The sequence below is a fragment of the Urocampus carinirostris genome, chromosome 8 (genome assembly GCF_059441175.1).
Source record: "Urocampus carinirostris isolate Australia breed hairy pipefish chromosome 8, RoL_Ucar_1.0, whole genome shotgun sequence".
Classification (NCBI taxonomy): domain Eukaryota; kingdom Metazoa; phylum Chordata; class Actinopteri; order Syngnathiformes; family Syngnathidae; genus Urocampus; species Urocampus carinirostris.
Genome location: NC_142356.1, coordinates 41,348,627 through 41,374,355, shown reverse-complemented (window position 1 = coordinate 41,374,355; position 25,729 = coordinate 41,348,627). Strand labels below are relative to the sequence as shown.

The 25,729-nt window shown below is 38.5% G+C and overlaps 1 protein-coding gene across 3 annotated transcripts; it reads right to left on the bottom strand.

Annotated features, from left to right (window-relative positions):
* Window positions 1–729: 729 nt before the first annotated feature.
* wfs1a (Wolfram syndrome 1a (wolframin)) lies at window positions 730–25,460 on the bottom strand. Of its 3 annotated transcripts, XM_088342716.1 has the most exons (12): window positions 25,354–25,460; window positions 23,266–23,656; window positions 17,322–17,401; window positions 14,523–14,667; window positions 14,255–14,428; window positions 12,697–12,774; window positions 12,441–12,544; window positions 12,240–12,365; window positions 10,919–11,164; window positions 9,339–9,617; window positions 5,954–6,117; window positions 730–2,194 (listed from the first exon to the last, which is right to left on the bottom strand). In XM_088342716.1, exons 2-12 carry the CDS (start codon window positions 23,498–23,500, stop codon window positions 1,042–1,044), a joined length of 2,784 nt encoding a protein of 927 aa, XP_088198842.1. In that variant the 5' UTR covers window positions 23,501–23,656; window positions 25,354–25,460; the 3' UTR covers window positions 730–1,041. The 3 variants fall into 3 exon arrangements, with proteins under 3 accessions (XP_088198842.1, XP_088198844.1, XP_088198845.1); XM_088342718.1 differs by lacking the exon at window positions 10,919–11,164; XM_088342719.1 differs by lacking the exons at window positions 23,266–23,656; window positions 25,354–25,460 and adding an exon at window positions 20,334–20,392.
* Window positions 25,461–25,729: the final 269 nt, after the last annotated feature.

Sequence of the window (25,729 nt, the reverse complement as noted above, 5' to 3'; positions counted from 1 at the left end):
CATTAGTCTCTTTTTCAACAGGACACACAATTTGTTTTGCATCTTGATGTGATCCGGTGACGTTACAGCTCTAGGGAATATGAGGTCAAAATATCTAGTTTGAGAATTATTTTTTCAAGATCCATGGCGCATGGAATATTTAGGAAAATATCTGCATGTTTGTGGGGAGGATACTACACGTTCTCTACCAAATTAATAAAAAAAAAAGGGTCTTTTACAATCCCTTTACGTTTCAGGCTCATTTTGCCTGTCCTTTTTCTCCTAAAAATGGTTTCAAAACAAGGTGCGAGCAAAGTTTTTTGATAAAAATGTCACAAAATACTGCAAACGAGGATGCAGACAGCACTGGGGGAGGGGAAGAAGCGGAGCATGCGTTGGTGTATAGCTCTGATCATTCCTCTCTGGGAGCTTTGCCAGTGTTTTGGGATGTTTTCAATTTTTTTCTGTGGGTTTTCGTCACAAAGTGTCTGAACAGTGAACATACATTGTCGAACAAACTTCCATATAAAAGATTCTTTCGCGAGGTACAACCAAAATGGGGTCTGTTGGTGCAACACCATGAATATAAACTGTAGTTGAGACAGTGCCATGAATATACTGGATCTTATAATCAATGTTTTCCTAACAACGCACATGCTAAATTCAGATTTGCATGCAGCAATGCAGTACATAATTGCGCATGTTTAGTTTTGTCTCCGAGCCAGATGTACTCACGTAAAAAGCCATATATCGCTAGCGGGCCTTAGGTTCCAGACCCCTGTGTTATATCCTTTATTTTCTTTCAATTTTTGAGTTACATGTTCATTTTGGAGTGCCACACTGAACCTCGTTGAAAACAATATAAACTACATTGTTATCAATGACAATAAAGACAATTGTAATTCTACTTGGCTGCCAGTGAAGCAAGATGACATAAATACAAAATTATTTTACTTGTTTTACTCCATTCAGTCATTCATTTTGTATTAATTTTCATCATTGGTTGGCACGAGAAAACCTATAAAAGGGCTTTGCAAAATCCAGCTGGTCACCTTTGACTCCTCATCCCGTAATCTTGGCTGATAGGAAGGGCGAAAAGAAGAAATCAAAAGCAAAATTTAGGGCTCGGAGCGTCGTGCGTCTCCAGTCCTTCTCAATCTTCACCTGCCGACCCCCTTGCAAAAGTGGAGAAACGCAATCCAGACAGTTAATGGCCTTCAGCTCCAGGGCTGGTGCCTTGGCTCCCAGACGGCCCTCCAGCTTGGTGCAGAACTCCACCATGTTCCCTGCTTGCAGGTTAAGCAGGACTTGCCGGAACTCGTGGCTGGCCATGAGCACAATATCTATACTTTCGTCTGCACCTGCGCTTTGTTTCTTGATCATCCCAACGGTCACTTGGAAGCGATAGCTATCGAAGCGCTTGACGTGGCAAGTGTGTTTGGCGAGAGATTTGATCTGACACAGTTCTTCTTCTTCTTGCATTCGTAGCAGCATGGGCAGTGAGAGCTGAGATGGCTTCGTCATTGTGTTCTTTGTCTCACATTTGGGGTAAATCTCCCCGTAGAGACATCGGAGCCAGTCCCCGAGAAAAAACGGCAACATGTTAATAACGGACTGCGCCCCGTTTTCCGTGTCGGCCACAGTGACGTGTTTGAAACGCCCTGTCCAGGTGACTCTGTGTCCTTGCAGGTGGCTACAGAAAATTTGCGTCTTAGCCATACCTTTGGATTGCCAGGCAGGCAGTCCACACACCTGACTGTACTGCTCCCAGGTCAAAGTAGAGTTGTAGACCTTCTGTCCTTCTGCGTGATACACGTAAATAGAGAAGAGAAGGATGACCATGGAGATGCAAAGCAGGATGAACTTAACAGGGCCGCGGTGCGTCACCGAGGTCAAAATGCTAAGGATGGAGGTGCTGAAGCGTGTCCAAAGTCGAAGTGTGACTGGGATGGCGCACACCACCAGAGTCACGATCATCTTGGTGAGCTCCAGCTCCAGGAACCACTTGAAGAGCTGGATGAAGAGCATGATGGCGAGGCCGGCCGCCAGAACGGGCAGCGCAAAGAGAAAAAGGAAATAGGCCACGCAGGTGCGTATGATACCAACTGGTGTGGAGTTCTGCAGCAGCACTACTGAGAATTCGCACCACATGAAACACACCAGGTAGGGCACAAGGATGCAGTACGTCCCCTTGAAACCACGATTTCTGGCCATGCTGATCATAGACAGGAGGTAGGGAAAAGGAATAAAGAGCAAAAATCTCACCAACATTGGACCTTAAAGAATCAAAAAATGCATGATTTTTTTTAATGTGTAAATTTACATGCAAGAAACAGTCTGATTACAAACGGAATATTGCCACTGTTGTAGTATTATGTGAGGCTGTGTAAACGTGCAAAACAATCTAATTAAGGTCTTGGTCCAACTGTAAGTTTTCATTTTCATTTTCCTATTTTTCATGCATTCAGTTAATCCTATTTTGTATGCTCATGTGTAGTTTTCTTCATTCAGGATATTTTATGCCGCAAAGCACTGTGTGACTTGTAGTGACTGAGACAAATGATACACAGAAATCCAGTTTAATAAAAAAACTCCCTTGCTACTTCGCACTTTGGTTATCTCTGGTTCACCCCTTCATGGATTTTGAATTTAGTTGATTTTGTCTTTATTTTCGTGTAATGTGTTCTGCGGACAGCTTGGACTGTTTAGGGAGGGCACTCTGTTAGGATGGGTGTGCGCTGCCTACGTAGACAAACTGGAAAGCACAGCTGTTGCTAGGTTTTAGCAGCTCGTTAGATTTAAAAAAAAAAAAATCAGTTAAATCGTACTCCAAGGAAATTCAGAACAGCGAAAAAAAAAATGCCAACGGGTGCTCTGTGGAATGTTATTGTGCCCGGGAACTTTGGAAGCAGAAGCAATAGCCTGGCTGCAGGTCAAGCCTACTGCTAATGGCTAGGTTAATAACTCACTGCTGCGGACCTGTCTCTTTCCTAGGCCAGCTCCACTAGCCATGAAACTAATGACCTGAACTACAGTTCATGGGAAACAGCTATGTCCGAGGAGGTTTTTTTTTATCATTGTAGAGATGTGACTCAATTCGAAGGCACCTGATGCTACTGCGCAGCTAGCCAATCGCTCTTTAAATTGCTTTCTGACATTGAAAGGAGAACCCCTCCAATTTCATTTTACTTTTGTTTAAGGAAATTTAAACTATTTACCCAACTGTAATAATGTGTTGTGTTTTATTATTTTTAGATCTATAATTATTATTTTCTTGTTGCAGTAATATAACTCTCATTCACTAATGACGTCATCTCAAGGTAAGTAGGCCCCTTAAAGGCTTTTGTGAAGGTGCAACATTACTTCACAGATTATCACTTTTCACGGGTGGTGATGGTCCCATTAACTACGAAAACCGACGGATCTCGGTATTGATCAGTTTGCTCACCAGTCAACCTCAGCCAATTGCTTGCCTTATTAATGATAGCAATTCCCCTTATTGACTGACAATAAACCTTACAAACACAACAGTTACTTATTTATTCACAGAAGACAGACGACGTAGAATTTGGGTAAACAATTCGCGCGGCAAATAAATGCTTGATCAAAGTTAAGATTTGCTAGTATACCGTGACAAAATTAGCAATCTAAGACGACGTTGTCGGCAGCTACCAGTGGCCGAGCCGATCTGGATTAGAGCCTAAATGGGCAAAAACCAGATCAGTCAAAACACAAACAAAAAAACAAGTTTTAAAGAGACACTTTTGTAATATTTAGTGCCTCCTAGTGGTACAAAAATAGTTCAGTAAAAAAACACACTGATTTGAATACGTGCTAAAAATATCTGACCCATCATACCAATGTTAATTTTTATAACAATCATAGGTCGAGAAATTTGTATTTCTTTCAGATAGAGGAACACTTACCCAAGGTCACTGCTACGTTTGTTTGGCAACTTGGTGCTACGCTGTGCTCTGTGGCACTGGTTTTTGTTCGCCTTAGTTAATACAAGACAAACTAATGGTGTCACAGTTGCCATGGCGCCGAATTGGTCCCCACATGTGACGCCAGGTTATGTCACGGTTGCCAAGGCGCAAAATTGGGCCCGCCTATGGACACCAGCTGAAACTTGTTGACAGATTGCTCCCTGACTTAGACGCTGTCTTGTGAATCGCCAGGTGTCGGAGCGTCTGCGAAACTCCTGCTAAACTCTGTTGTGATACGTCAAGCCCTATGAATCCCCGTTTTGACAGTGTTTTTTGCTCTTGTTCTGCCATGCCCTGTGAATCTGTTTTTGCCTGTGTTTTGCTCCTGTTTTTCTCTCCCCCCCCGACCTGTTTGATTTTGACCACTTCCTCGTACCGAGCAATCTACTTCCGCGACCAACGATCCCCGGATCGAGTGTGCGCTCATTTCTCTTCTCCCCAATAAACTGTGAATAGCAAGTGGGTTCTGCTTCCTGTTCTGGTACATGACAGAACGCTCCGACCACAAGAAGAACCCAGCGAACGCTAACAGAAGCTCTGATTGGGGGGAGCTGGAAACTCTGTTCGCACCGTAGCAGTTGCAACGGACAGAGGGTGAGGTCTGTCACAGTTGCCATGGCGCCATGTTCTGTCATGGTTTCTACAGCGCCCAATTGGCCCCGCCCATGGCCACCAGCTGAAACTCGTTGACAGATTGCTCCCTGACTACTTAAACGATGTCTTGTGAGTCGTTTGGTGTCGAAGCGTCTGCGAAACTCTTGCTAAACACTGTTGTGATACGTCAAGCCCTTAGAATCTCTGTTTTTCCTATGTTTTGCTCTTGTTTTGCCAAGCCCCACCCTGTTTGATTTCGACCACTTCCTTGTACCGAGAAATCTACTTCTGCGAGCAACGATCCCCGGATCGAGTGTGCGCTCATTTCTCTTCTCCCCGATAAACTGTGAGTAGCGTTACGCGAGTGGGTTCTGCTTCCTGTTTCCTGTTCTGGTATGTGACAAATGGTCGAATATATCCTCACTGGGGCTTTGGAAAAAAATCCCCGTACCTAAATTTTTATACAGCGTACACAATTTGGAATGATCAAAAAATGTATAACAAATGGGGAAAAGGTATAAGTTGAAAGGTTATGAATTTCTCTGGGAAATTTCTGTTTTCTACTAAACCGGTGAAAATGCCACAGGTATATCAATCCACATATTGTGGATGTCACGGTTTTATCTGTCCAGATGTAGGGTAATGTAGGTAAAAACAAACAGACTCAGAGACAGTTTCTTCCCTTGAGCCATCACCACCCTTAACACACACTGCACAAAAAAATGAAACTCTTGCAAACACACTACAGATGTAAAATTGTATTTGTGCCTATGCTTACTTTGCACAATGTTGCCTATTTTGCACTACCGCATATTGCACTAATACTATCCTAAAACTGTATGTAAACACCCGGCGTAAATATCTTCTGCCTCTACATGCTCACACTTTCTTGTGTAAATGTTGTGTAAATTATCTTTTTCTTTTTTTTTTAATTCTCTCAGTAAAATGTGAACCTGAAGTGCCACACCCAATTTCGTTGTCACAATATGTTCAACCCATTTTGTAACAATGATAATTAAGGTATATTCTATTCTATTATATTCCAATTCGTGCTTCTGGCTGGAAAAGCACAAGCTCATCTCGTAAACACAACGGAGCAGCAATGGAGGGACCAGTATGGTACTTTGTTGAATTTGGTCAGAGAAATGAATGTAAGCAGCCTTTACTTCATGTCAAAAGCTAAATGGGAAAACAACGTTTTGGGTATTATGTCACTCTCACTTTGCCCTTGTATTCATAATAATTATAATACAACTAATAATACAAAAACGCCATATATGTGGGGTAATTGTTTGTCGTTTGACATTCAAACGATTTATTAGGATTCTTCCAGAAATCCAATATTCCGTTTCCAATCGATTATTGCCTGCATGTAAATGGAATCAATGACTCACCTGAAGAAGATGTGAAAAAGGTAAACATAAAGCAAACAGGGAATACTGAGATGCAGCTCGACTGACTCCCCTAGGGGCAGAGTGACAAAAGTGCGTCCCAGGATGCCAAGCAATGGTATGTTTGTGGGCAGCAGCTTAGTCAGGCTGCAAAGAGACGATGCGACCTATATTTCACAAACAGCAGTGAAAAATAAAGATTTTAGAAAAAACATTTTTGGGATTTTTTTTTTTTTACATCTTCCCATTTCTTTGCAGTATACATATACATATACATATATATATATATATATATATATATATATATATATATATATATATATATATATATATATATATATATATATATATATATATATATATATATATATATATATATATATATATATATATATATATATATATATATATATATATATATATATATGACAGAATTTGTCTACAGAAAATAGAGATGAGAAATTACTTTCATAGAGTATGGCAAACTTCCCTTTTTTCCTTTAAAATTTTAACCACTATCCATGCTGTTATTTCTAAAAGGAGATACCAAAAAGTACTAGTATCCAGTACTCATCTCGTCGCAAAAGGCCAGTAAGGAAATTTGAAGGAAAATTTAGTAGAATAAGTAGGAAAATAATCATGTCTTTAAGTATACTTCGTTTCCACTAGTAGTTAATTTTGCTCATGTTGAGATAATTATTTCTTGTAGTATTACTATTTTTCAAAGGACGTTATCTTTTAAAATTACTATTATTGTGACTGGGCAGCAAGGCGGCGCAGTTCTGAGGTCATGAGATCGAACCTCCTGTGTGGAGTTTGCATGTTCTCCCCGTGTTTGCATGGGTTTCCTCCGGGCACTCAGGTTTCCTCCCACATTCCAAAAACATGCATGTCAGGTTAATTGGCCGGTCCAAATTGTCCCTAGGTGTGAATGAGCGCGCGAATTGTCTGTCCCTGTGTGCCCTGCCACTGGCTGGCAACCAGTTCATGGTCAACCCTGCCCACTGCCCGAAGATAGCTGGGATGGGCCCCAGCACCCCAACAACCCTACTGAGGATAAGCGGTGCAGATAATGGATGGATGGATGGATTATTGTGACTTCCTGGCAACCTGTCCACGGTGTACCCTGCCCTAAGTCGCTGGGTTTCTGACACTGTTATCATCAGGGATCAGAATGGAGATTTTCATTTTCAGCTGAAATAGCCAGGGTCCAGGGGCCGCAGGCCCCGGCCAGGTCCAGGGCAGAGCCCCCCTGAAGCCAACAGCATTTATCTTATTTGCTATGTGAAAATTGTACTAGAATGAATTAAATCCAACAAAACAGAAACCATGTATTTTATATATATATATATATATATATATATATATATATATATATATATATATATATATATATATATATATATATAAATTAAAAAAATAATAATATATTGACATTAAAAGCATTTGTAATATTGAACATGATCATGATGATACAAAATAATTTATTTTAATCATGTTTATAACAAATTTTAAATTTTGTTTATTCTGTTCTAAATATTGTATAAACACAAAAGATAAAATCATTTCATAAATAAATAGATTTATAAATACCTCAGATTGGGATTTTCTGTCATACAGGGGAACCAGTGGTTGACTGCTGCTAGTATTTGAAGTGGAAGGATTTGGAACGGCCAATAATGTTGAACCGGTGGTGTTACTGTTAGTTTCACTGCCGATTTTAAATGCGGATCCGAGTGCATAATTTGATCGCCCGCAAGCTATTTTTGCTTTGTGCTTGTTCATTTTAGCATGATCGATCAGTGCCACACAACCTCGCGTACCATAATTGATCAGATCGACACAGTATAGACACTTTGCTTTCCCTGGAACATCACACTTTGCGATGAACTGGCTCAAAGTTTCTGTAACTTCCTCGATCTTTGCGCCGATTTTAACGTTTACTGTGACAGTCTTCTCCAGCCATGACCACTTAAATTTATTCTTGATTCCTTTATCAATCTCGGAGACAAAAGCCTCGTCTTCTTTTCTTAGTATTTTCATATTTACTTTTTCAAACACTCATTTCACCGTTTGAAAAGACCGGAAGGAGCGCCATGTTTGAGAAAGCCAATGCTCTGAACAAAAACTCCGCTGATTGGTTATCAGCGAACCTATCGACCAATGGTAGGAGTCGATCTATTTGTTAGCTAAACCATGTTGTGTGTTATAGATCTAATGCGCTGCGCTTCTTTTTGCCGATTTTTCTCGCGATCTCTAACTGCTAACTTGGGGTGATGAAACAGTCACGTATCATACCTCACCCCCCCAAAATATTTTCTCATCGAATTTAGACGATTTACGGGAATGACCTTTGGGGTTCAAAAACAGCGGAAATCCGCGGATCCGCGGAAAATTCTGATCCCTGTATCATTCTTTTGTATTACTACTCCTGTTTTTATTTAAAATATTATATTATTATTTTAATCTTATTGTATTATTGCAATTATTCTTTTCCTATACTTCGATCATTGTTATTGTTTTTTATTATTGTATGATTCTTTTATTAATATTATTATTTTGTTAATAGTATCTCTGCTATAATTCCTGAAATAATTGTAAAGCAAGAGAAATAATATTTGAAATGAACAAATTTTTGTGCCAGTGGACAAGACTTCTTCATTAAAAAACAGGATTCCTTCATCCCTTTAACTGAATTGTCCCTTGATTTTCTAATTTGACTTTTTGCGATGCACTTGATGAATTTTGAAATATTATAGTTCTCATTTTACAAAGTATTTTAAGTAGAAATAAGAAAAAAAGACATAAAATTAGCTAAATGAACTGAAAGTGAAACAATAATTTTGTTGTAGTAGTGAGGTATGCTAATGTATGCTAATGACTTGTTTACAATTTGCACAGAAATCAAAGTTAAATTGTATTAATTTTATTTTAACTTTTCAAAAGGCTGCTGTTTGATTTTTTTATATGTTGCGTTTTTCTAGTCCTTAAAATTAAAATGACATCAAAAAATGGACTCCTTTATTGTATTTCTTTGATTTTAACATAGCAATGAAACATAGTGTAATTTATTAATATTGTGAAGAAGTTACACTTAAGGCGGTATCCTACAAGAGTAGTCCCGTGGTGCATCATTCCCCAGAGGATGTGCTGCTGTCCAACTTAGTAAATTTGATAGTAGGCTAATATAACTTATATAGATACATACATAAAATGTATTGCGTTTGTTATAAGGCTTATATAAGGCTTTTGATTTTTTGCGGCTCTAGACAAATTTGTTTTTTGTTTTTTTCTTACTCCAATATGGCTCCTTCAACATTTTGGGTTGCCAACCCCTGTTATATGGATATTAAAAATCGAAAAGCCCTATTGTCTAAACAAATCTCACCTCTATGATAATAGCGCGTCTAGCGTATGTGGCAACCCTGGGACTGAGGCTCTGGTAACTGACGGCCGTGAGGAAGATGGCAATGGTGGAGAGTTCTGAGCAGGGGATCCAGCCCTTGTCAGCGACAGGGAAGGAGAATATGACGAAGAAAACTGAGAATATAAAGTAGAGGTACGGCTCCAGGTTATTCCAGCCAAAGTTCGTCTCTGCCTGCTCCACATCCAGACCAGGTTCAAAGCGGGTCAAGAGCGATGTAAAAGCTCGAAGGTTTTCCCAGGTCTGAAAATGAAAGGTGGATTACGTTATTACAAATGTGTATCTGCCCAAATATCACATTTGTTTTATAAAGATCACAGGGATTTTTTGTAAAAAAGACACTTGTTGACGTCATTAGCAGTGAATACATGTGAACTGTCTGAATAGTCATACAGTAGTCCTCTGGGATACGACGACTCTGGGTTACAGTGTTTTCATGTTACTTTGTACAATACGTTTTTTTCTGCCCCTTTACTGCATTTCCCCCACTCTACCACATGAAGAATAAATTGTTCCCCAAATCTTTGGAGTGTTGGTGCATTTGACTGAGCGAATTATGTCTCTAAGATGCCTGTCTGCAAGTGGTTGACGTCATATAAGAGACATGTCTGCAATTGGTTACGCTATCCACGTATCACAAGTGGAGCAAATACGGCAGCATAGCAACAGTGAGCACCCGTTTAGTCGATATTCCTGAATGCCTAGCCATATCATTCCTTATGGATTATGCAAAACTATCTCAAAGTCAGTAGAAAAGTTAATTATTATGTGCAGAGTTATATTAATGGGATCAAGGTGTCCAAAGACGCGTGGATGAAAACTGTTGGCAATCTATGAGGAAGTCAGAATTCCCGTACGAACAACACATATAAATAGATTCAGATTTGTGACAGATAATGGTATATAGAGGATATACAATGTGTGATCCAGACCAGTATATAAAACCTTGGAACCTAGTGGAGTAATTTTCATTTGTTCCAAGTCACTTTTGTCGGATGGTTGCCAAGGTTATCAGTAGCATTATAAGTCTCCTGATCTGACTCAGATACAGAACCTTCATCATCTGTTGGCTGTTGTTTCCATGGTTACCAGTAGCAAAAGAGGCCTCATGATCAGACTCAGGTACAGCATATTTTTTCGTTTTGTTGTCGGCGTAAAGTTTTCTCCTGCTCCTCAGTGATGAGCTGGACCTTGCCCCCGTTCCTTTTTTTGCAGAATCACGATGGAAAAGAAAGCTTAATTCTGTTTCCAATATTTTGGTTGGCTCTGTTTTTATTTAAATTCCCATTGCACAATATATCTAAACGGCAACGCCTGGCCATTATCCATGTAATACAAAAGTAGTACTTACTATACTGTTTACTATTTTGTGGTTTCATTTTTTTAAATTGGAACACATTAGCAGCTAAGCAAATGATTAGCTTAACATAGGTTTTTATCACCCACCATGCAACATTTACACCTTGTGACGGCTATATGGTAAGGATTAATTTCGTACCCCGGAAGTCTACTGTAGTGCAATTCTAAAAATTAAAATAACCCACCTTACTACTCTGAAAAACACGGAGCGTGCAAATAATCATGGAAATGAAGGAGAGGTAGAAGACCAAGAGCGGGATGAGGAAGGAAAATAAATCGATGGTGAGGTTACTGATGATGAAGAAAAAGATAAGCGTGTTGACGTGCTGCGTTGGTATAACAGTGCTCAGCCACTGGACGCCGGCCCGTGACGCCCACTCCACCAGGTGCTCCGTGACCTCCATTACTGCATCGACTGGATAGCGTAGCATCTGACAGCATGGCCAAGTAAATAAATAAATAAATATGTTTCTAAAATAATATTTCAAAACTATTGTGCAATTAATACAAACAAAAAAACCTACATAAATACAAAAATCAATAAATATACAAAAATGTAAAATAATAAAAATAATATTTTGTTTGCCTATACTTTTTAAAAACATTATGTAGAAATTAATGTAAATAAAACTAATATATAAAAACACAAACACATATAAAAAAATACAAAATTAAAAACATATAAGAAGTAATATTTTTGCTCCTTTTTTCCTACTTTGTTCCTATTTTTAAAAATCATATTTTTGAGCTTATTGTGAGATTTATTTTGTCAGAGATTATATATAAATTAATTCAAATAAAAAGAATCTTTGAAAATACAAATAACTATTAAAGTTAATTATAAGTACGAAAATGGTAACATTTTTATTCAGATTTTTGCAATTATTCTCTATGTACAAACTATCTATATAATAAAATTGAATATTTTTGTGCCTTTTTGTATGTATTTTGGTATGAAATAATATCAAAATTATGTAAATAAATATAACAATATAAATACATGTTAAAAAAAAACACAAAATAATAAACAAAATGAAAAAAACACTTTTGTTTACCCATTTTACATGTATTTGTTTTTATCCAAAATTATGGAGGAATGAATGCAAATAAAAAACATTATACAAATAAAAAATTAAATAAATTTAAAAGCACAAATACAACAAATCAATTAAAATTTCAAAATATGTTATTACTGTATTTGGTACGTTTAAAAAATAATACAAAATACTTTTGTACCTTTTTTGACATTTTTATTGTCCGGAATTATATAGAAATGTATACAAATAAAGCAAATATTGAAACATAATAATTTCTACCTATTTTTATATTTATTTAATTTGCCTATACTTTACATATTTGTATGTTGATTTTATTTCTATTTATCTGAATTAATTTTAATTATCATCTTTCATCTTTTTTAATTTTCACAACTGGTTTATTTTGAATCAGGACATTTCTTGTCTTCCACACATTAAGCAGCATTAACGAACATTGTGAATTAGATACCATCAATTGTGACCTCATATCCATTGCTCTTTGAATGGCCCCAGTCTGCTTTGAGTCCAGCCCCATTCCCCTTCCAAAACTCCAAGACCCTCTGGGGCTCTTTTTTTCTTCTGAGTCCAGCTCGACCTTGTATTAGAAAAATCCATGGGTTTTTTTCAGACCATCATGCATTTCATTTTTTTCTTTTCTTTTTTTTTTTACCTCTATGCCATCAGGGTTTTCTGTTTCGAAGCAGGGGGGGACGATACCGTGAGCGTATTTTTTTGTCATTTCAACAAAGCAATCCATGTCCACAAGCTCATTGGCTAAAGAAACAAAACAAGCTGTTATCAAGTTAGGTTTAATTTACACACGTACCAACTTTATTTAAGACTACCTAACGTTAACTCAGGACTACCACGAGTGGCAGCAACATAACATTGTAGTGAATACAAGATTTTTCTCTAGGCATACTCACTCTCATTGCTGACCATGCTTTGCAGGATTTTCTGAGTGTCATTGGAGGTAGGGACACCAGTCATTTTTGCAGTGTCCCCTGAAAAATGTAAGTCATTAGCATTAGAATGAGCCATAAATAATTTTCATATTTATCAAAGTATAATTTGCTAAAACAGGGGTTGGGAACCTGTGGCTCACAAGCCATAGATGTGCAATTATTTACTTTATTTTAACATGCGAAGCCAATTTCTGCACATGCCAGATAGCAGGGACAACACTGTATAAACAATAGATAGATAGATAGATAGATAGATAGATAGATAGATAGATAGATAGATAGATAGATAGATAGATAGATAGATAGATAGATAGATAGATAGATAGATAGGATAGATAGATACTTTATTCATCCCCGTAGGGAAATTCACATATGGGTTCACATATCGTATATGGGTTCAGTCCAGTATATATAGCGCACAGTCATAGCTACAGTTACAGTCAAGGTGTCATACCAAAGGACCCTGTTTTGGCTGTCCATCGCTAAATAATCTTTTATATTGAAGCTTATTAAACATTGTATGATTACTTCTGAGGATAGGCGGTGCAGATAATGGATGGTTGGATGGATTATGTTGACTTCCTGGCAAACTTTTAAGATGAAAAGCTACAGAACAAACTGTTTACACCCCAAAATTGGAGCAAAGCACCAATGGCATGTGTATTGGATAAGCGGTATGAATGGGCAGAGCTATTCACACAGCGCACCCACTCCGTCTCCCCCAGCGCCCTCTGCACCAAATGTAAATACGTTAATATCCTCGTTTGCAGTATTTTGTGATATTTTTACATAAGAACTTTGACCGCACCTTGTTTTCAAACCATTATGTACGACATAACTGACAGTAAAAGGAGCCCCAATACTCCTAGGTAACTGCGGGAGGGAGACAAACTTTAAGTGGTATATGTATATTGATATTGCACACAGCCTCTGGAATTATTATTATTCAATACAATCTGTTTCAAAAAACAACTGTGAAGTAAAATGTGCTGAAGAATTAACTTTTGTCTGGAGATTGGTTTAGGCGGTTTTGTTGAATTGTGAAAGATGCTGATTATGCTAATGGCTTAAGTCCCTCCCACAATGCTCCATTTCTCTTTATTCAGGTTTATGAATTGCTATGAGTCCGAAGACTTGCAGTGATGATAACAGGAAAGGCAAATTCATGATAACCATTCAAACTAAGTGATTATCAAGAAAACCGTAGAAGACACACAAATGCTTACTCTCGCTACGTTGAAAGGCTATAACCGAGACTAAAGATGTATTGAAAACAAGTTTTCAAATGGTATGGCAAGCCTTGTAAGTGGCAGTTTTTAAATTAGTTTAATTTTTAATCTGCCAACTCTATCTTCCATACCCTGCATCCACCCGCTACTCCAATCGACCAGTTCATCATGTCACACCAAAGATGATGAAATTATTTTTAGAATATACACATATCATACATAAGGCGTACATAACATACTATTCTCTTATTTCAATGGTTTTATTTGTCCATGTGTTGGGTGGCTCCTACCCAATCCTTTGTTGACCTGGCTGACATTCTCCAGCATCTCAGCCATTGCCACTTTGGCCTTCTTCTCTGGATTTAATTTCCAGTACATCATCATGGCCGCTTTACGGACCGCCCTCTCAAACTTACTCTCCACCGACAATTTCCGGACCCATTCCTCATTCTCCGCTGTGATCCCTTAGCAAATAATGCCAGAAACAAAAAAAAAGATGAGCAATGCATGTCGGCCCAGCCCCCCTTCATACGTCGGCATATGCATTGGCACAGTAACCTATTTTACGGATCCAGCAGCGCTGCAAGACCCTAGCAGCAGTTCTTCTTCCCTGTTTTGCTGCTTTTATCAACCAATCGACAGCCAGGCGGTTGTTATGGTCGCTATCTTCCTCCTCCGCCAGTATTAAGTAATGCTGACCCAGCTGATGGACAGAAAAAGCATAGAGAAGATTAATTCACTATGGGTGCATTGGCTTAACCTAAATACAATCAAACCTACATTTAAAAACGTCTTAGTGTGATTTCAATACGTTTGTTTTCTTTTCTTTTTTTCGCTGATAAACACTCGTTGAAATATTTCAAAGATGTTTTTTTAAAGTACTTTTTAAATAAGAAATATTTCCAGATTATTTTCAGATATTTTGAAAATTATTTAAAAAATAACATTTACAAAAACGAATTTTGTCTTGTTGAGTACTTCATGTGAAATAAAGAAAATCCTAAAAATGAGCGTGTTATTTTTCATCCATCCATTTTCTGTGCCGCTTATCCTCACTAGGTTTGTGGGGGCGTGTTATTTTAATTTAAAAAAAATAAATTACAAACTATATAGTATGACAAAGGAATGTCAGATTATTGTGCATATATTACAAATTATGTTCTCCTTTTAATTAATTTGTATGCATTTTCAGTTAAATAAAACAACTCAATTTGTAATCTTCAGTACGTTTTTTAAAACTTGCTTTATAGTAAAATATTAGGAATCCTAAAAATGAGCATGTGAATAAAAAAACATAGTAAAACAAAAAATTGATGATTTTAAATATTTCAATGATTAGTTTTTATATCTTTACTTGCTTTCAAATCAAACAATGAAACAACTAATTTAGTATTGATTTCCTTTTTGTGTTATTTTTAAACTTGTTGTAAAGTAAAAAAAACAAAAAAATCAAACTCGTTTTTTTTTTATTTTTAATTAAATTTAAAAATGTAGTGAAATTATAATAATTTAGAACTAATTCTTATAAAAAATAAATGTAAAATACAATAAAATAAATCTTTAAAAAAACGGCACAATTAAAGTGAAAAGATTACTTTTTCCAAGTAAAATAAGTTGAATAAAAATAGAATTGTTGCCCCTAGTGTTCTCGTTTACACCGCGTCCCTGCGTCCTAAACGCATTATTTTTGCTGGGGACGCATCGTGTCAAATCAATGTGCGTCCCCGTGACGCAACTTTTTTGACACGAAATTGTCATCAACATTTTTAACAAAGATTTACCGCACTCCAAACTTTGCGTCAGGCAGATCCGCCATTGTTGTTTTGGTGTCGCGGTTCGAGTTTTTGTCTGCACGCCGATCTCGAGTTCGAGTTGTGTAGTGAAAGTCCGTCTCTTTTTAGGGAACCGGCTTTTTCGGCTCAACTCATTAAAGAGCCGGCTCTCAAACGGCTCACTTGCTTTAATGCATTATATTACGAATCATTATGTTGTATAACGAAGTTAAGAAAAAAAGGAAGTATAAAAGGAGAAAATGAAAAAAGACAGGTTTGTGGTGATCCCTTTTAATCAGTGTATTACCAACAATAATTTAATGCAGAAAATGAATTAATAATTTGAATAAGAAAATGTATTATTCTACTCAATTATATTTGCATGTATTTTTTCCTTCTACAGTGAACGTTCAAGCGACTTCATTTTTGAACTTTTTTTATAATAAACCTCATTCATCTCGAGCAACTCGGTGTCTCACAACAAAATGTTCATTACAATATATATGATATAAGGAAACACATGTACAATATAACATGTTAAACTACATAAAGAAACATGTTTGAAAAAAAATATATTTTTTTCTATTTTGTAAGTAAAAATACGACATTTTGTAAGGGCATGGAGCACACTAAATTTTGGGGACCCATAGATCTTTGTTGGGACCCATAGATGTTTGAGCATGTGAGTCCCCGGGACCCATAACTTTTCAGAGGTAAAATGAAAACTGCCCTTTTTATCCATGTTTTTCTTTTCTTTTTTCCAGTGTATTTAAAAAAAGGGAATCAAGAGCTATGATTTTGCATTGATGCAACTTTTAATACATATTCTTAAATTCCAAATATCCCTTGAATTTTCAATCTAGGAACCACATTATGTTATTACTACAATATAAAGTTATTTTGGGTACAAGTGAATAGTCCAAAACAAGTAGCAGAGCTCTTTATTCTCTACATAAATTATTTTCCATCATTTCCTTATATTTCAGTCACAGATATTTCTCTCTGAGATTTGAAAGACTCCTTATGGGTGGTTTCAAGTAACTACTTTCTAATATTAACTGACATTCTTTAAGCTCTTCTTTCCCCTTACTATTAAGCACTAAAGTAAAGTATTTCAAACTTTCTTTTTTATTAAGATGGAAATCTCTTCCATCAATCATCAATGTGTGAAACATTTTGTAGTTGGCAATGACACAGCACAGACCCTCTGTGGTTATTTAAGTATGTCCAAATATTTGATACACTCCTTTGCAGGAGAGACCCAAGGCCAAAGGATCATTTCAAGTCTTGACCCATATTCAACTCTCCATGAAACCTCACAGGTTTATTTCCATTATCTATGCTAATAAAGGTACAAGTATCCTAAGCAAATTTAATACCTTTGATTTAAGCCGGTTAATACCCATATATAACACTTAAAAACTTGGCCTTTAACACTAGGCGGCGTCTTATGTATCACGCTGGGTGCATGGCATCATGTTGCTGGTGGTTAAAAATAAATACTCGCTAAGAAGCAGATGGTATGAAACGGCGCTGTTGAAAACAATATGAGGAATCCATTACGGAAACAAGCACCTCCACTCACCCGAGTCTGAGCTCTTGCATCGCCCGCCTTGGCTTTCACTTCCATTTGGTCTTTGGATAAGTCTTCCTCTGGTTCCTCATCTGGAGGCAAAGATAGCAGGATCCTAGTTAAATCGTTATTAATGAAACAAGGTAGTTGCTTTTGACTCCTAGACAATAATACAATTGGAAACAAACTATTGGATTCTGGGATATCCAAATGAATTGTTAACATTTTTAAAGACAAATAAAAAAGCCCATTTGCGAGTATACCAATTACAAGTGTTGAACATCATCAAGCAAATCGACATTGTTTCTGCAATTAACTTAATAAAATAAAGGATCATTTCATTCATGCAACTCACCAAATTCCAAAAATTAACGTACTTGTTTCCTTGCACTCCAAAAGTGAGAACCATTGCTCTGTCTCATGTGTTTAATAGGTGTGCTAGTACGTGGCTAACCAAAAGCAAAGAATTAAACTGTATATGGATGAAAACAACTGTGACAACCACTATCTTTAGATGGATACACCTGTGGCATTTTGTGGCAGAAAATAAAGAAATGTCCTAGAGCAGGGGTCAGCAACCTTTTCGGTGTGGAGTGCCACTTTCAAATTTCCTTGTAAATCAGTGTGCCACACCAAGATTAATGACACGCACAATAATTTTTTTATATCCAACAGAGCTGTAATTTTACACCAGTCCAAATATACAACATGGATATACATTGAAATCTTATAACTGCTTTCGCAGGCATTTTACCTGCCAAAATCTGACTCCCCTGCTAATATGGACCCTGTTTGAGATATAGACTCTTGACTTCTAGGGTAACCTTCTGTGACATAAATATTTCAGCACAGTGATTTTGAAGAGCTTCAGAACATTTCTCATAATATTACTATTATTAATAATAATAATAGTAGTAATGAAAAAAACTAGATTTGTCAAACACATATTCAGTAACACATCACAAAGTGGAGGTATTACTCTGTAGTTGGATCCCAAAGCCAAAAAAACATAATACGTTTAAAGTGAGTCTTACTTTGCAAACAGTATAGGCAGGGAAATCCAATTTTAAATGAAAAAAACCCAAAACGATTTATTTACACCGCGGGATCCAATACAACCAGGGTTTTATTCACAATAAAATACATTACATATGGCTATTGCAGTACATAAATTAAAGGCTATTTGTGTACAATTAGTTGTGATCATGGATATCATAGCGTACAATGATTCGTCTCCGGTGTTGGTGACTTTTTTTTCCACGTTAACAAACGCATTTTGTAGAATATGATCACGCTTTATTGTTTTAATAAACGCGTTATATAGACTACGATCGCATAATTGTTTCAGTTAGCTCGCTTTATTGTTTTAATAAACTTATATGGAATACGATCGCTTTTGTTGGAGCGCAGCAGAATGCACGTTCACGCGAAGGGGGGGGGATTTTTTTAATGTATCCGCCTTTTCAGACTCGTCCTTCATGTTCATATTTTGTCTCGTAATGATATTTAACACTTGACGTGCGAGGTACAGCGCTCTCGAGGCATAATGCACAAACAGCACGGTCATTTTTTTGCACAAAGCCCCATTCGTCTATCCACGCTAGCTGGAAAGAACGAGATTTTTCCACTCGAGGAGCCGTCATGATTTGGCTGTCGTGATTCATTCATTTATCGCGCGCCGGTGTTTCTGTGGGAGGGTTAAAACAGATCTCTCCTCCTCAGCGAGGCACCGCGCAGACTCACGCTCACCGTAAACCCGCTAAACAATGAAAGCGCGCAACGAAAATGTCTTAATTTCAGGTAAAAATGCACATTTAAAAAAATGATTTTTACTTTGCCGTGTGTTCGCGTGCCACTGGTTGTCCCCTCGCGTGCCGCTGCTGGCACGCATGCCACATGTTGCCGACCCCTGTCCTAGAGACACTAATAAACATTAGGCTATTATTAAAACGGCGTTAGCTTGTATCGACCCTTTGCACTCGTATTGACGCTTTGCACGTGACGTCATGTAACCTTCCCTGGCAGAATGATGGTGATTTCTTGCTGTGTGAACCTGCAAGGTTCTAAGCCCAGTTTGGCATTTTATTGTATACCTTTTGATGAAGACAGAAGAAAGTTATGTTTATCTACAATCAAACAGAGGCACTGGCAGCCCTCAAAAGACTTAAGAATTTGCTTGAAGCAAAGTTACAAGGTACGTTTCATGTATTTCTGACCAGTTCTATAAGTAGGTACAAGTGTTGTGGCTAACTTCAACTTCCCTGCAGAATCTCAATCCCCTTAACATAAACACACACTCAGTTATTCCCTATGCTTCTCAGCGCAGTGTTTTCAACAGAGCGAGACTTACGAAGGAAGTCTCTATGATGTATTTCTCAAGGAATATTGATTGGCGGAATTAAAACAAAAAATTGAGTGTGTGTTCGCGTGAAGGGGGGGTGAGATTCTGGAGGGAAGTGGAAATTAGCCACAATTAGTCATGCCAAATACACTCAGTGTGACTACTGAAGCTACAGTAAAATAAAAAAGATAATCAATTTGAGCAACTTCCGGTTACAGTCGATTTAAGATTAGATTACACTATGGATAAAACCTGTTACCATACACAGCTAACTTTAGTGTCTTACCTTTGCTATAATGAGGTGCCTTTCCACGTCAGTGAGCAACGCGTACTGGTAACCCAAACAGCACAAAGAACTGGTAAGCATCCATACTTTTATAAGCTTTTAGATTAGCACAGGTCTATGTGGACACTTCATTTACAATTGAGTGGTACGGCTCATGTGGACTACGACGGGCAGACTGGAGGATTTTGTTAGATTTGTGAATATGTCAGGAAAAAGGTATGGGTCAGTAGTTAGCACTGTTATCTTCAATCTCTCTAAATACTGCTCTTTGTGCTTTCTGACAAGGTGAGGCACCTCATCCGACAGCTGCACAATATTCGTTTGACTAATCAATGGCAATAGTGTTAGATAGGAATAGTATAGCTTTTTTTATTGTTGTTGTCTACTGGTTACTGACCTCACCTACAGGGAGTACTGTTTTACTACAGTTTACTGCCGTTCGTCATGGTATTGTCACGTGGGTAGGTCACGTGTGTGCAAAGGGTCAATTCATTGTCTCTGTACTACAAGTTCCATATTGCTTTGGGCCATAAACATATGCCTGGTGAAGGAAAATGACCGTTTACACATGCATGCACGAGTCATCAGAGAGTGAAAGGACTAACCCAACCATTACAATATTCGCAGTTGGACTAAGACCTTAATTGGGGGTCGGGAACCAGTGGATTTGGAGCGCATGCAGCTCTTTGATGCTCCCAAGTGACCCTGGTTCTTTTTAAAAATATTTGATAATGATTATATATATATATATATATATATATATATATATATATATATATATATTCAGATTCAGATGTACTTTATCATTCTTGTACACGTGTATACAGAACGAAATGTCGATACATCTGACCCGCACAGTTTTCTTGGATGTACAGATATAAATAAATGTTGTACTGAGTTAGAGTATTGAAGTACTGATAATATGCTAAATAATTTATAGCTATGTATAGTATTATACAGTAGTGCAAAGAGTGCAAGAGGAGCAGCTAACCAGATGTGCAAAATGGGCAGTCAGGTAAACAAGTCATTCTACAAAAACAATAACACTGGAGTATGATAGTGCAGAGGAGAACAGATGTGCAAGAGGAGCAGCTAACCAGATGTGCAAAATGGGCAGTCAGGTAAACAAGTCATTATACAATAACAATAACACTGGAGTACGACAGTGCAGAGGACAACAGATGTGCAAAGAGTGGCTAGGTATAAGAGAACTGCCAGTAGTGCAAAAAAACAAAACAAACAGATGTACAGATTAGCAGCTGTGTAGGCTTACTGTGTGTGTGATTGACCATTTCACAGTCTAATGGCCAGGGGGACAAAGCTGTTTGAGAACCTGGTGGTCCTGCAACGCACATTGCAGTACCTCTTCCCAGAGGCTAGCAGAGTGAACAGTCAATGATGGGGGTGAGAGGGGTCCCTAATGATGTTCTTGGCTCGGGATAGGCAGCGCTTCTGGCCAATGTCCTGAATGGAGGGGAGAGAAGTCCCGATGATTTTCTCTGCTGACCTCATCACCCTCCTCACACTACCCCAGTCGGAGGCACTGCAGCCTCCACACCACACAGAGATACAGCTGGTCAGGATGCTCTCTATGGTGCCGCTGTAGAATGTGATAAGGGTGGGTGGGGGTAGGTGGGCTTTCCTCATCCTCCGCAGGAAGTACAGGCGTTGCTGTGCCCTCTTCACCAGTGATGCAGTGTTCACGGACCAGGTGAGTTTGTCTGTGATGTACACCCCTAGGAACTTGGTGCTGCTGACAACCTCCACAGCCTTGTTGTTGATGAGAAGTGGGGCATGGTTGGGCTGGTTTTTCCTGAAGTCGATAATGATCTCTTTAGTTTTGTCAACATTCAGGACCAGGCTGTTGACTCTGCACCAGTCCACCAACTGCTCCACCTCCTCTCTGTAGGCCAGGTCGTTGTCGTCCCTTATGAGGCCCACCACTGTTGTGTCGTCCGCAAACTTTACAATGTGGTTTGTGGCTGACCTAGGGACGCAGTCGTATGACATCAGGGTGAACAACAGGGGGCTCAGGAAGCAGTCTTGGGGGGAGCCCGTGCTGAGGGTGATGACATCGGAGATGTTATGACCAAGCCGCACTGACTGGGGTCTGTCAGTGAGGAAGTCAGGCAGCCAGTTCCGCAGGGGGGTGATGAAGCCTAGGAGTCTCAGTTTGTCTACCAGGTGTTGTGGGATGATGGTGTTGAATGCTGAACTGAAGTCCAGGAACAGCCTCTGCACATGGGTGTTCTTCTCCTCTAGGTTTGTGAGGCTCAGGTGAAGAGCAGAGGAGATGGCATCCCCGGTGGAGCGGTTTGTCCTGTAGGCAAACTGAAAGGGGTCGAGTGAGGAGGGGAGACTGGTGGTGATGTGCTCTATAACCAGGCTCTCAAAGCACTTCATTATGATGGGAGTCAGTGCAACGGGCCGGTAGTCGTTCAATGATGAGATCTGGGGATTCTTTGGCACTGGGATGATGGTGGCAATCTTGAAACATGATGGTACCGTGGCTTGGTCTAGCGAGGTGTTGAACATGTCTGTTAGGACACAAGCCATCTGATTGGCGCACTCCCTAAGGACCCGCCCTGGAATGTTGTCAGGGCCTGGAGCCTTCCGTGTGTTGACCCTTCTCAGGGTCTTCCTCACGTCAGTTGAGTCGAGGAGGAGTGCTCTTTCGTCCTGAGTGGAACCGCTTTCACTGCAGGGCTGCTATTTTGTGCCTCGAACCTCCCAAAGAAGTTGTTGAGGTCATTCAGGAAGTCCATGCTAGTGTCCCCTACTGGGGCGGTGGTTGGCTTGTAGCTGGTGATGGCCTGAATGCCTTTCCACATATCCCTGGTGTTGGTTGTGCTGAGGAAAAGGTCCTGGATTTTTTGACTATGCGATCGCTTTGCTAGTCAGATAGCATGGTTCAGGTTGGCCCTCGCAGATCTCAGTGCCTCCTCATCACCAGATTTAAAGGCAAGGTTCCGTGCCTTTAGCAATTTGCGTATCTCAGCAGTCATCCAGGGCTTCTGATTGGCACAGGTGCAGATGGTTTTGGTGTTGCTGACTTCCTCTGCGCATTTACTGATGTAGGCTGACACAGATGTAGCTGCAGCCGAGCAGGGCGCCGCCATCTTGGGTTTTACATATATACACACATATCTATATATATATATATATATATATATATAAGACCAGAACAGAGACAGGACCGACCTGTAAGTGTACCCAATGACGGTCAGTAGGAAAGCATAAAAACAAAAACAGGATTAATTTATCCAGTGTCATTCCAGGTCAAATTAATCTTGGACCTCTATACTCTTCAATAATAACATCTGTCTTACCTTCACCTTCATCAGTGTCATCTTCTTCTTCTGCTTTTCTGAGTCTTTCCTGTATTATCACCCGCTGGGCTACAGAGGCAAAGGTTCTTCTCCTTGGAGTGGTCCCTGGTGAAGAATTGTCGGGATTGTCACAGTCTGAACCTGCAGGAACAGGCTTTTGCGAATCATCCCCAGTTTTATTTTCAAGGGCCTCATCCTGGGTGATGACCTCATCAGAAGATAGCGTGGGCTCCATTTGTTCAGAGACGAGTTGTTTGTAATTGTGCAAATCAGCAGATAATTTATCGGAGGTAGCAGGAGCAACTGTGGAGTGAGTGGTTGGAAGGGGTCCATTTAAGATATGGCATAACTCCTGGTTGTTAAAGGTACTCAGCAAATGTAGAAACTCCTCCTGAAATGAGAAATGTGGGAGAGAGTCATTAAAGGGCAGCTGTATATAAAATTCAAAAGAACTGACCTACTTTGTCTTGTTGAATACAGAATCCATTCATTTAAAGCGAAAATATTACATTACAGTGGAGGGGACACCAACATGGTTTCCATTGGCACCAGATGGTCCTCAAAGAAATCCTTGGTAGCAAAATGTAATCTAGCACACCAATGATGGGTATTTGTAATTTTCTAGTATCGGTCGTACCTGTTTCATATTGGAATTGGCAAACTGGTGCTTATGTGGAAATTCCGGCATGCTGTTTGTGTCCCCAGTTAAGGTTAAAAGGTAGATGAAGTTATTTTTTTTCTTTTATTCTTTTTTTTTTTTAGAATAGAATAGAATAGAACATACCTTTATTGTCATTGTTACAACATGGGTTGAATATATTGTGACAACGAAATTGGACGTGGCACTCCAGGTTCCACATTTTACAGTGAGGACAAAGAAAACAAATAGATAAAGGTACAAAGAATATGTTTGTACTGTCCTTGTTGCATAGGCTTTTTTTTCCTCCAGAGGGGGGTGTATGAGGGGGTGAGGGACAGACAGAGATGGTCGGATCCAACTAGATGTTTGATCTTACTGTACACACAGTCCAGTGTTTTTTTTTCCCTATTTGCTCAGTCCACGAATTGAATGAATTAAAAATTATAATGGCATGATAGTTGTTATATCAGAAATACATATATAACTCGTTGAATTCCCGTCCAATAAGTAACAAAGACATTATAGTCATCATTGATGAGGATAATTACAAAAAAACACCATAATTAAAACAATTAGCGCTACATTTTGGAAAAGTGTCTCTCATGTAACAAGTTAACTCAATATCTTAATGGTTTTTGGTTTGAACAATTTTATTGACACTATTAATAGCAAATAAACAATGTGAGGTTTGATCAATTTTTCTCGACACTTTTAACAGCAATTAAGCATATTCAAAATTTCGTTATATCTAACAAAACGACGTTTGAACATTTTTTTTCGACATTTTTAACAGCAATTAAACACATTCACAATTTCATTATATCATATCCCAACAATATGAGTTTTTATCGACACTTTTAACAGCAATTAAATACATACACAATTTTATTATATCATATTTTAACAATATGAGGTTTGAACAATTTTTATCGACACTTTTAACAGCAGTTTACCAATGTGTAAACGGCAATACTATTGTGCAGGGGCATAGCTCTGTCTTCTCAAGTGGGATTTCTTCCCACTCAATATTTTAATGGTACCTCAAATCATTCAAGTGCATTTCTACAACACTGCAACAAAAACAATGTATACCTTCTAAATATATCTCACAATAAAAATATTTTTACGTCATAAAAAGTTAACGTCATACCAGTTTTGGTGTACCTAATGATGTGGCCGATTGATGTGCAGTAGTCAGCCATTAGTCGCCGGTGAAATAATTAAGCCACACAAATAACAGAATATAAGTCATTTTGAATGGGAGTAAAATCATATTTAAGTAATATCAACTGCATTTACATGCAAAAATGACAATCGTTTCTATGTCGTAGAGTTAAACCCAACTCGACACAAGTTACAACTAAAAAGCATGCCACTCGGTTTTGAAAATAACACAGCACACGCTCGAGGGAACGAGCTTACAACTATTGAAAAACTATTTAAATCACCTTAAATCTTCAAACCCGAGAAGTTAAATGTTCTCCGGGGACAAAGGTGGAATTCTGCCTTAACTTTTACGCGTATCTCTCAAAATGTACAGTCTGCAAACCTCAACATTGAGACACACCTCCTTAAAAAAGACCCTTTGCCAATTGGCTCGTCAGGATGACAATCAAACATGGGGGTCGCCTGATTTGCCATTTCCAGTCAAGAGGTTCTCCGTGAAAAATACAATAAAATTGTACAGTACCTAATGTAAAATCGACCCTCGTTTATCGTGGGGTTTACGCCGCCCCCCACACACACAACAAAAAGTAGGTAGTCAAAATCTGAAAAGGGGAAACCTATTTTATTTCATTATAATTATCATACAATTGAATACTC

Excerpts from the sequence above, each read along its gene's own strand:
- wfs1a (XM_088342716.1), bottom strand. The coding sequence starts at position 23,500 with ATGGAGCCCACGCTATCTTCTGATGAGGTCATCACCCAGGATGAGGCC. Across the intron at positions 14,429-14,522 it reads CTGCTGGATCCGTAAAATAG|GGATCACAGCGGAGAATGAG; the intron begins GTTACTGTGCCA and ends TTATTTGCTAAG. Across the intron at positions 11,165-12,239 it reads ATATGAGGTCACAATTGATG|ATGCTACGCTATCCAGTCGA; the intron begins GTATCTAATTCA and ends CCATGCTGTCAG.